Source organism: Equus quagga, chromosome 9 (genome assembly GCF_021613505.1).
Source record: "Equus quagga isolate Etosha38 chromosome 9, UCLA_HA_Equagga_1.0, whole genome shotgun sequence".
NCBI lineage: Eukaryota > Metazoa > Chordata > Mammalia > Perissodactyla > Equidae > Equus > Equus quagga.
This window is the reverse complement of record NC_060275.1, coordinates 27,429,406-27,441,754: the sequence shown is the minus strand read 5'-3', so window position 1 is coordinate 27,441,754 and position 12,349 is coordinate 27,429,406. Positions and strand designations below refer to the sequence as shown.

General features: G+C 37.5%; 1 protein-coding gene across 4 annotated transcripts in view; it reads right to left on the bottom strand.

Annotated features, from left to right (window-relative positions):
- Positions 1 to 12,349, bottom strand: part of SMAD2 (SMAD family member 2) — a 79,645-nt gene that overhangs the window by 48,056 nt on the left and 19,240 nt on the right. For all 4 annotated transcript variants that reach the window (XM_046671227.1, XM_046671228.1, XM_046671224.1 and 1 more), the window contains exon 2: positions 6,322 to 6,610. In XM_046671227.1, the coding sequence (XP_046527183.1) occupies positions 6,322 to 6,557 (236 nt within the window). In that variant the 5' untranslated portion in view covers positions 6,558 to 6,610. The remainder of the gene's footprint in view (positions 1 to 6,321; positions 6,611 to 12,349) is intronic.

Sequence of the window (12,349 nt, the reverse complement as noted above, 5' to 3'; positions counted from 1 at the left end):
GGGAGAAGAAGCAGGATCAAAAAAGAAAGACTGGCAACAGATGTTAGCTCAGGTGCCAATCTTTAAAAAAAAAAGAACCAAAACATTACATTAATGGGACAAGAAAAGTGGGGATGTTGCTTACTGCATGAGGTGTTAAATGTTAAAATTAGAGACTGATTAATCTGGGTATAATTCACTAACTTTATAAAGGGACAAAGGTCCTGGAGCAGGTGAACGTTTCCTCTGAAAAGGTAAGTGATAAAAATGTCCCATGTAAGAGTACACAAAAGGGCTTCGAATACCAGGAGCTCTCTCAAAAAATACAACTATAAATGCTGGCACCAGATAAAGGTTAAGGGTCTCACCAAGTGTCTTTCAAACTGTGTTTCACAAGACCCTAAACCTCATCAGAAGAGCTTTCACAAATTATACACAGAACATAAAGAAAACGACAAATGGGATGCTGAGGCTGATAAAAGGTAGCTATCACCCATAATCTCAAAGTTCTAATTTGCATTTATAAAAATATTCATTGTTCTGATTGATTTTATGAATAAATGTTATACATTTGAATAAACTATATTATGCATAACACAATGCAGCCTGGCAAAAACTCTCACTGAGCAAAGACAGACAATACAATTTAATACCTACAATTTAATGTGAGTTCTCTTAGAAAAACTGGAAGAAAATGAAGACACGGAGTACATGTGAATATTTCAAATAAACCATATTCATGGTTATAGTGCTTCATAGCTTACAAACTTCAATTACATTATTTCAAACAACCCAAAAATAGTACTTTGAAAGTACTCAGATAATACCACAATGCCCTTTCACAAATGAGGAAACAGTAAAAAGCACAGTCACATGCTCCAAGATCCACACTCAACAGCAGTGAAGAAGCTGAGGCAAAAGCAGGTCAAACTTCAAATTCAAAGTTCTATTACAGTACTCCATACATATCATGAAACACACACGGATATACAGACACATCATCTGTATCTACGTAAAGAGGAGAGAGAGAGAGAATTATCCTTATTCTCTTTTGAAATAATGAAAAAAGCAGTAATTTAAGAAGAATTGAAGGATACTATGGTTTGGGTTTAAAAAGACTTCTCTTTAGTTCTTCTTAAGTCACCCAGAGAAGTTAAAGGGTAGGAATACGGAGTCAGAAATAAAAGTTGACAATCTGCATAAAGTTTACTTAATTACTCTGTTTAAAAACACAGACAATGGAAAACAAAACCCAAATGTTAGTGACAGCATTAAAAAGAAACATATTATCCTGAAAGGATACCTAAGACACTAGTAATACAATTATCTCTGAAGAGGAAAACTGGGTGACGAGATGGGTGACAATAGAGGTGGGACGGAGACATTTTTCCACTGTATAATCTGTGGCTGATTTTTGAATCATATACACATACTACTTTGTTTTTAAGGAATATACTTTTTGAAGACAAAAGCGGATATGAATATGAATATATATACACTTTTAAAAAAACGTTAATATAATTGCCCTTTAACAGAAAAATTGACTTGAAAGGATAAAAAAAGACAAAAATAGTCCAAAAATCCTACTGAAACATTTAATTGTGCTGACTATAAAAGTAAAACATACTTTTATATATAAATATTAGGAAAAAATTATAGGACATCTGTTCCTTTAGGTCATCCACTAATAACCACTATTAACAATTTGGTATTATCTCTCCCAAGTTTCATGATTAAGTGTTAACATTTTTAGAAGTATGCTTCATCAAGTTAAGAAAACCCTATTTCTAATCTGTTAACGTGAATAAAACTCGAATTTTATAGAAAGCTCTTGCTAGATCCATCAAGATCAGATTCCTTCTTAAATATGAATATGAAGTATCTCATACTAATAGATTTCCTGTAGTTGAAACATACTTGCATTCCTGCAATACACCTTACATAGTCATGATTTTGTGGTTTTATTTTTAATATTTCTAGTTTCTGATATTTTATTTATAATTTTTGCATCTATTTTTATAAGTAAGATTGGTATAAACTTTTGTTACTATTCTTGTTCAATTCTGGAATAAAATGAGTTGGTAGATTTCCCTTATTATCAGAGGTAAGGAAACCACGGGTTAGAACGGTGTTTTGTCTAATTCTTTGCTATTATATACTACACCAAAATGAACAGAAATCTTTGACTATATTCCTGTTTCCTTAGGATGAAAGATGAAAAATGTTATTACTTGGTCAAAGAGCCACCTTAGTAAAGCCCTTATAATTTATGTTTGTGAAAATAAATTCTGTATTTCTACATATTTATATATAAGAGATATAAAATTGCCATTTTAGACCCCCAGCCACTTGCCTTTTTAACTTTACAGAGTCTCCATGCCCACTGCAGTTTCGATTTTGGTTTATTGCAGATAATATGACCTGAAAGCCAGTTTCTTCTTCTTGTGATTGGTTCATTACCTAAATATCAATTGTCATTCTGATTTTACGACGGAGTTGTCTTCCAGTCCTCAGTCTCAAAAATGCTTGAGATGGAAAACCTTTGTGAAACTGTATTTATACTACTCAACTCAGTGCAGCTTAACAGGGTAAGTTCCACTCATGAATCCCTTTGCGTCACGACGTACAACAGTGGGAAGGGAGCAGTGACATATGTGTGTAACTACAGCTTCTAACCTTCAAAGACAAAGCAATGAAGGCAGAGCAGTTGCGTGAGGGGGCAGCCGGGACAGAAAGCCGGCTTTAGTCCCACTCTAAGTCTAAGTCCCACTCTAACATTGGGGGGGAGGGGGGAGGGGAGGAAACTCTGTTAAGAGTTAATTAAACAGGTATTTTAACAGAAAACACGTACCACTTTAAAAAATTAAGTAATTTATGTTTCAAGTTCTCCATCAATTGAACTTATTTGTATTTTTAGGTTTATAAAACCTTAAAGTATTTTATTAACAACGTACTTGCAATTTTAAGTAAATAAGCTCACATTAAATCCATTTTGCATCCGATTTTAAATAATTTTGTTTAAACTATGGACTGGTTTATCCATAATGGACCTTTTTCACTCCCATTCCCCGACCCTTTACAGTCTCCATAAAAAGAGCTGACTGAATGTTTAAGGATATTTAGCAGTAAAGAAATGAGTAATAATCTGACACAATATAACTGTTCTACCACTACAAGCAAAGCAAACTTTATAAAATATATGACACCAAACTACAGCTTGAGGAGCTTAAATTTTTGGTAACAATATTAACAAATCTACATTTCTTGCAATATAGAAAAACACCAAGTTAGACAAGCAAGTTTCTAGTGAAAAACAAGGTAATGGCCAACCATCACTTCACTTTCATTAGTCAGGTGAAAGGGTAGAAAAAAATTTTGATAAAAAGCCCTAGAAGATGAAAAATCTCTAAAATAGGCTGTAAAAGGAAGCATGGAAAATAAAGAAAAGAAATTTGACTAAAGTGACCTCCACAGTTTAAATACCCACATCTGTAAATTGTAATCATCCGGTTGCGACCTGAAGGACAGGGCTGCACAGCTCTACTCTCGGGCTCTGCTCCGTCAGTAAGCTCACTGCAGCGGCAGTGTGAGCCTTAGATGAAGCTGGGCAAAAACGTGGCTCCAGGTCTTACTGGACCACAGAGCTCCCCTTGACGAGGGAGACAAACACACCAACTGATCTCCCTGCCCGCACACCTGGGAGTCTCACCCCCATCCTCCTCACTGCAGCCAAACGTCGGACTTAAATTAATCTGACTTGAGAGTCTCCTTCACCTAAGTCTCTTCGATGACTCCACCCTCACCCAGCCACGTGGGTTCAGCGTGAACTCCCCAGCTCGGCAGGCTGCGGCTCCTTACTACTACACAGACTCACTCCTGGCGTGTTCCATCTCCCACTTCACACTCCCAGGACACTAGACCCCCTCACCAGTCCTCCCCTACCATCGCACCCTCAACACTACAGTGACACTCTGGATGAATCGGACTTCTCTTGACTAAATTCCTCCTTTACATCCATCAAGATTCAACAAAGGGAACAATCCTTCTCCAGAAAGAAACTTTCCAGAAGCCACCGAGTAGGCAAAGTTCCCGTCCTCTGGACACAGCTCCCTGAGTACACATATTTCATAACACCTACTGCACCTTATGAAATTACCTTTTTTATTTTTTAAAGTTTAAATCCCTTGAGTAAACAACTCAAGAACAAAGACTGTATTTAATGCCAGTGAGGAACAGCGTATCATGCAGGTAGTGGGTATTTAATCAAGTTTACTGAACTCAAATACAGGGCATAAAACAACGAAGAATTAAAAAACATAGCTTGACTTATTCTTAGCCAATTCGTCAGCAAGTCCTGTCAGTTCTACTTCCATCCAAAACCGTTCACTTCACGTTTAGCACAGTCGGCAGCCCAGTCCAGCTGCCAGCGTCTCTCATTTAGACTACTTTAATAGCCTCCTGATTTCCCTGCTTCCAGATCCACCATCCAGTCTAACATACACACACACACAAAGACACACAAAGACACACACACTCCCACTATCCCTCTCACCACTTGTCTCCAACAGCCAAAGTGATCTCTGTAAAATGTAAAAAACCTTTAAAAATAGATTTAAATAAAAAAATTCATTAAAAAGGGGGCCGGCCCGGTGGCGCAGCGGTGAAGTGCGCACATTCTGCTTCGGTGGCCCGGGGTTGGCCAGTTTGGATACCGGATGCAGACAGGGCACTGCTTGGCAAACCATGCTGTGGTAGGCGTCCCACATATAAAGTAGAAGAAGATGGGCACGGATGTTAGCTCAGGGCTAGTCTTCCTCAGCAAAAAGAGGAAGATTGGCGGCAGATGTTAGTTCAGGGCTAACCTTCCTCAAAAAAAAGAAAAAAAAAATCCTTATTTGCTTTCTATTATATTTAGACTAAAATTCAAACTCCCACAGTGCCCTATGATGCCCTACATGATCTGACTCCTTCCAAGTTTTGCACTCATTCTGTGTGACTCCATCTCTACCGGGCTCCTTTTAAATCCTCCAATACAATAAGCTATTTCCCACCTCAGTGTCTTTACAATGGCTCCCTCCTCTGCTAGAAGACTCTTCCCTGAGCTAGCTGCTACTTCTCAAAGCTCAGAATGCGTGACACAATCCAATCCAAAGCAGCTTTTTTATCCCTCAATTATTATCTTCTTTGTACTTATTACCATCTCAAATTATATTAACTTGCCCACTTGTTTTTGTGTACATCTATCCCTCAGGAGGCCAGGAATTTTGCGTTTTGTTCACCACTGTAGACCCATGTGCCTAGAAACAGTGCCCTTGCACATAGCAGGCACTCACTAGGCATTTGTAAAGCAAAAGAATAAAGCAAGAAAAGCAACTCTTATTTAAGACACACATGAAACAAGGTGAAAGAAATGCATAATTAATCTACCAAACAAGGCAGGAAACATTCTACTATTAGTATTTGCAAGCAGACAGGCTGGTGATTCTGGGATCTATAATCAATAAGCATCCAGAGTGTTTTCCCAAAGCTCACGGGAAAAAGGTCAGGATGAAGTAGAATGCTTTCACGTGCTATGTGCTGGCCTATGTGTATGACACTGCAAACAGTCATTTTAGAAAATTCTATATGCTGACACTCCCAAAAACCTTGTAATGCACACAAAAAGTAGTGAAACACTTAAAAATCTCTTGCTACTTTATTTTAAAAAAAAAAAAACAGTCTTTCTGACAGTGGTATTTATCTGTAAATGATTAAATTTACACTAATAAAACGTCAACCTCTTAAGTAACAAACAGATCTTCCAATACAAGAGGTAGGTCTTCAAGACAGGTTCTAACTACCGATGACATCTACAAAGGCACCTCATATACTGTTCTTTCTTGGAAGTAACGATACAATTCAAACAAAAACTATGTAAAATTCATGATAATGTTTAACTCCTTAGTGACTGAAGTTTTGACAGAGGGGGAGAAAACTGTCACTACTGCACTAGTGACAGAAAAAGCTTTGAATCGATTCAAATGTCATTCAATCACAGAAATTAGGATAACATAAAATGAAGCATTTAGGCAATGAAGGTAAATGAAGACTGAAGATAAAACTTAATACAAAGTATTTTATTTTGCTTGATTAAACCTTCTCACTGTTCACGAAAATGATTTGTAAAATGAACAAGTCTTAACTAGTGAAACAAAATTAGTAAGACAGGTTAAAAATAACTGTCATATTTTAATAATCACTATTTACAGGTGAAAGTAACGAAATTTCAGTGACTTTCCTTCAGATTCCTCTAAGCAATTTTCAACAGTATGACCACCAAATTTCTGATCTACCACCACTTACCTTGGTATGGTAACACATTTAGTATTACAATTTTGAGTGGTGATGGCTTTCTCAAGCTCATCTAATCGTCCTGTTTTCTTTAGCTTCTTCACCAAACTTTTAACTGCTTTCTCACACCACTTCTCTTCCTGTCCATTCTGCTCTCCTCCACCTGCTCCTCCAGACCCACCAGCTGATTTCTTCCATCCCAGCAGTCTCTTTACAACTGGCGGAGTGAACGGCAAGATGGACGACATGTTCTTACCAATGGCAGCAATCCACGCTAAGAAAATATCCTCCTTTACCTAACCTAAAAAAGATATGGAAAGGATAATTTAGAGGCTAACTTTAAAATCAAGTAATAATTTCAACATAATAATGAAAGCAAACTGTAGAATGAGATAGAAATTCAAATGATTATTCTCACAACAGACTTTCAGAAGTTCTCTTCTTGGCCCATTGTGGAAACAAACCCTTATAAAAATAAGACGATGTTATAAGTGCACAAATACAATAATTCTGCAAGTAAAATCTTTATCAACACTGGACAAGTTTATTCCTATCAATACTACTTTATTTTTAACTTTTAATAGTGTCAGTAATTAAAATATTCTCACCAAAAGAAAGTTTTTCTCACTTTTTAGAACTTCAATCTGTTTTCAAAACTTAAAAAAAAAATTTACAAGCCCATTCTCACCAAAGTTTTAAACTTTCATAACTAACTGACTAAGTATCATACAGTAAAATCTAAAATTCTAAGAAGGGAAAAGGCATCATGTGTGAAGTAAACAAGAATAAAGAAATAACGGTAAACAGTCTGTGAAGAAAAGGTTTGGTTCCTTTTTACCATCCCTTGAGAAGACTTTTAATTAAGCCTCTTTTTAAAAATATATTTTCATTTTTATCTAAGTAATAATGTGCATAGTGAGTAAAGTCAAATATAGGTCCTCTTCCCACACTGAGGTACAATTCTTTAAAATCCTTTTAACTTTGATTCTTGCTATTTATACTTCAGTAATAGGCTTATAACGGTAACCTTTGAAATACGAAGGTATTATGTATTAATTTTTCTATGGAAAATGAAGATTTACACCATAATCACTCACTTTCCTCCAACCTTAAAAATAACTATCTCCCAATTGTAGTTAAATAATCACATATATAATTTTGTACCTGATAAGATTAGTAGTAAGCATCTATATAATCACGTTTCCCTTTTTGTACAACTCTTTCTTTTTCCCCAGAGTTAATTATCTCAGTTCTTCATTTGCTTAGTTTTCTATGCTCCTACCACATATTCTTCCCATACTCTCCACAAGCCCATCAATTGAATTTTAGTTTGATGACTTTAATCTCAAAATAAGAGACAAGTTCATTTACCACCTGAGGACAGAACTGGAGAGTTACATTTGAGAAGAATGGAAAAGATTTAGAAAACTAGCTGTGAAAAATACTAAAGAAAATCAACTAGAGTGAAATAAATTTTATCACGTATTTGCCAAACTATACATTAAAAAGTATTCCAAGAGAAGAGGTGCACTTCTAACTGGGATGTAGAAAGTCACAAGAGACCATCACTTTCATCCTTACAATCAGAACAAGCCAGATCAGCTACAAAATCCTGGTTTTCTGAATCTATTAGAGTTAAAGGATGCAAAGTAACCTAAGAAGAGCTAAATTCCAGCAAGTATTGACCCTTGATAGAAGAGAGGCCCACAGATGGTCTCTTTCCTGGTGGAGTGGCTAAGGAGGAATAATTCTACCATAGATGAGGGTAAGGGGAACCAGCCTAAACTTTAATATATTTTAACAGAAACATGTAAGCCGACAAGACCTATTAGAATTCCAAGGATTTCACAGAGCAAACCTGCACTACCCAACCACTCATTTCCACAGGTCTTCACCAAGAGCTTGCGAAAATATGCCAAAGGCTGGAGGACAGGGCTAGAAAGCTGAGATACCCCAAGAAGCTTACGGTCTCCCTCAAATGCAAAAAATCTATCCTCTGATGGGGGCAGGGAGGGATGAGCAGGAGAAGTGAGAGAAATCAATCCAATAGACTCTAGACATTCAGCAGTGGTAGGAATGAGGTAGGACAGGAGAGTTGAGAGAAAAACTTCCTCCCAGATACTCTGGACATTGAACTACCAAGGCTAGGGTAGGGAAAGAGTGCTAGGAGAAATCCCTGGAAGGTACTACTAGTAGAGTGATATCTCACTAGGCACAAAAGCCTGGGGCAGGATGGGAGAGTAAAAAGAACGCCACAAGGCAAGGAAATCAACAGCTGGTTGTAAAGTAGAGAGAACCGGCCCACAGATCAGAAAGCTGATGGCTCAGATATGAAGTGCAAAGAGATAACTGAAATTACACTCAGACAACAAATCTTGCAGAAAGTAAAGTCTTAATCTTGCTCTCAAAACAACTGAACTTTAATCAAACTAAAGTTCAAAGCCCAGAACTAGCTCAACTACACATCTTACTGGCTTAGCCCCACTATCCAACAGACTAACACAAGGACGTAAATACTACTTCAAACTGTACTGTTATTAAACAAATGCTCAGCATTCAATTAAAAATTACAAAACACAGGGAGTAGCAAACTATAATCAAAAGATGAAATTATTAATATAATCAGATCAGAAAGGGCCGAGATGCTGGAATTATCAGACACAGATTTAAAAATAACTATGATTTAAAAAAACACTGAAGGAAAAGACAATGAGCATAATGAAATGGAGAACTTCACCAAAGACAGTGAAGCTATAAAAGGATCAGAGGGAAATTTTAGAAACAGAGTATCAGAAAAATACAGTATCTGAAATTAAAGGTTTTTTTTCTTTAGATGGACTTAATAACAGACAGAAATGAGTACTGAACTTGAAGACAGGCCAAATTAAAATACTCAAATTAAAACACAAAATGAGGAAAAAACAGTGTGTAAAAAACCCCAGAACATCCAAAACCAAACATCAACTGGGTTTAACTAAAGTTTAATTGGAGCACCAGAAAAAGTTGAAAAAGAGAACGGGGGCAGGAAAAACACAAAGAGATAATGGCCAAGAACTTTTCAGAAGTGATGGCAGATATCAACCCACAGATGCAAAGGAAACACAGTCCATAGTCAACCTCCTGAATACTAAAGATAAAAGTAAAGGTAAAGGCTGAGTGTTAGCTGGGACGACAGTTAAGAATCCCTGGAAGACTCAGTAGAAGGGGAATCTGCACTCATTCACAAGCTCTTCTCCAAGGGCCTCAACTGAGTGCGCTTGAAAAAGACTGGCATGGGGTAAGAGACGGGAGAGAGTTCCTCCACTTGGTGGTACCTCATATGAAGCAAAAGCTTTCCAAGGGAAGGGGCAAGTTTCCCACACCTAGGGCCTGATCTCCTGTCTCTTGGGGAAGAGTAGAGGAAAAACTGGGTTGTCACACTGCCTTCTCATTCTATAGCCAAATCTCCCTCTACCCTCCTCTTATAAGGACACTTGTAATTACACTTAGTGCCTGCCCAGATAATCCACAAGAATCTCTCCATCTCAAGACCCTTAATCACATCTCGAAAGTTCCTTTTGCCATATAAAATAACTTTCACTGGTTCTGGGGATTAAGACTTGGATGTCTTTGGGGATCATTATTCAGCCTACCACGTGGAGTAACTGGAACACACACACTAATGTGAGTGTAAAATGGTATAGCACCTTTGGAAAACTGGCAAGTTCATAAAAAGTTGAAACTACATCTACCCTATATCACAATAATTCCACTCCTAGATATATATTCAAGAAAAATGAAAACATAGTGTCTACAGAAAGATATTTGTACAAGAATGTTCATAACAGCCATATTCATAATAGCCCAAATATCAAGAGAAACCTGGAAGAAAAGCAAAACAAGACAAAATATGGTATATTCATACAAAGAATACTGCTCAGGAACAAAAATGAGTGAGCCACTTATATACTTCACAATATGGGTGAATCTCAAAAATATCACATGGGGCAAAAGATACACAAAAAGATATACTGATTTCATTTATGACTTCTAATAACAAGTGAAACTAATCAAGTGATAGAAGTCAAAATGACTGTTTCAGAAAAGGGGAGGCGACACACAGAGAAACAGTTGGTCAGATGCACAAAGCACTTTTTTGAGGTGATATAATTATTTTCTATCTTGTTTTGAGAAGTAGTTACACATGAGTACATAGTTATCAAAACTCACAGAACTGAACACTTAAGGTTTAGGCATTTATCAAATGTAAATTACAATTCAAAAACAATTAAAAAGGTATCTGGATAAATACATTAAGAACTTCCTAGATAAATAAAGTTAAATGAAGTTCTTTAAGAGCTTCTCAACCCCTCAATATGCCAAAGCACACTGTGAATTTCAGAAGCGGGGAAAGGTTGTAATTGACCAAAGACATAAGTCTAACAGTGTCCGTCCACAACCTGCAGGTAGCCTTGGCAAGCACTTCTGGGCAAATGCGGGCGAAGAGGGCGGGGGGCGGGGAGGGGGGTTGGAAAATTTTTCTTATTGTTGTGAGAACCCAATGACAAGCTATCACAAACTTATTTGGGGTACTAACAGTAAGGTTGCTGTACTAAAGCTATACATTCGCTAAAAAAAAGAAATGTAAGGGGCTGGCTCAATGGTGTAGTGGTTGGGTTTGCATGCTCCACTTCAGTGGCCCAGGGTTCACAGGTTTGGATGCCCGGCATAGATCTACACACTGCTAATCAAGCCATGCTGCAGTGGCATCTCACATACAAAAATAGAGGAGGACTGGCACAGACGTTAGCTGAGGGACAATCCTCCTCAAGCAAAAGGGGAAGATTAGCAACAGATGTTAGCTCAGGGCCAATCTTCCTCACCCAAAAAAAAAAAAAAAGGAAGGAATCTAAGTATAATTCTCAAGAAAGGACTTTGAAATCCGAAGAGACCATTCTCAAAAATGGTCTTCCAACTGAAGATACTTAGGCCTTGGTAGAGTTTGCTAGAAAATAATGGTCACAACCTAATTAACAATCATACTCACTTCCCTCAAAAGAGAAAAAACCATGGGTCCCCAACTTCAATTCAGGAGACTGTCCCAAGAAAAGGCAATATAGTCTGCCAAATTTCATAAATTTATTTGGCCATGGAAACCCTTTTTCAGGGACATCTCACGGAACTCCACTTAAAAATACTGCCATAGCATCCTTGATAGCCCAGCTGTGGTTTAGACACTAAAAATTCAAAAGGTGCCAATAAGCAGGACCATGTGACTTTCTTTAGCAATACAGCAGAAAAGGTGGGAAAGGAGCATTTGCTCACTTAGGGAACTCTAAGGTAAGTAAAAAACAACAACGAGAACTTGACAGCAGCACTGTTAAAACTATCTACAGTGGCAGACTCTATAATAATACACATAAATGAGCACTGTAGTATATAAAACTAGAACTTGAGAAAATAAAGCAAACACCCAAACTCCATCAAACACACGTGATAATCTACCAAAGTAGAAGCTTGGGACTGCCAGACAGCAAAACGTATACCCAGCTGGCTACTTTTGGCTTCTGCTGAATTCATACTCTGTGCCACAAAGCATGCCATAGGGGAGCCAGCTATATAAAGCTCAACACCATGTGACACAGTCTGATCCGAGCACAGAGAACATGCTTATTAATTCAACCTTTGGAAGGGAGAGGTATCACAAAAACCACATCAGAGCAAAAGTCTGAAGAGACAGAGACAGAGTACACCAGGCAGAAAGTTCAGCATGATTTCCAGAGACAGGAAACATTTTTGGAGTTACAAAAACATGTAGGTATTTCTAGAATATGGAGTCTTAAGGCCAGCTCAGATTAGAAAGCTGCTGACAGAAGTTACTGCTAATGATAGGAGTATTACTTCAGTTATTTTAGAGACAACTCACATGTTATTGACCAACTGGATGTGGACAGTTTCGGGGAGAGGAGGATTCAAAGATACCTGCTGCTAACGTAACTGAGCAGCATGTAACGACACACTAATCACTATCTGGAACACAGAAACAGAAGGAAATCTGAAG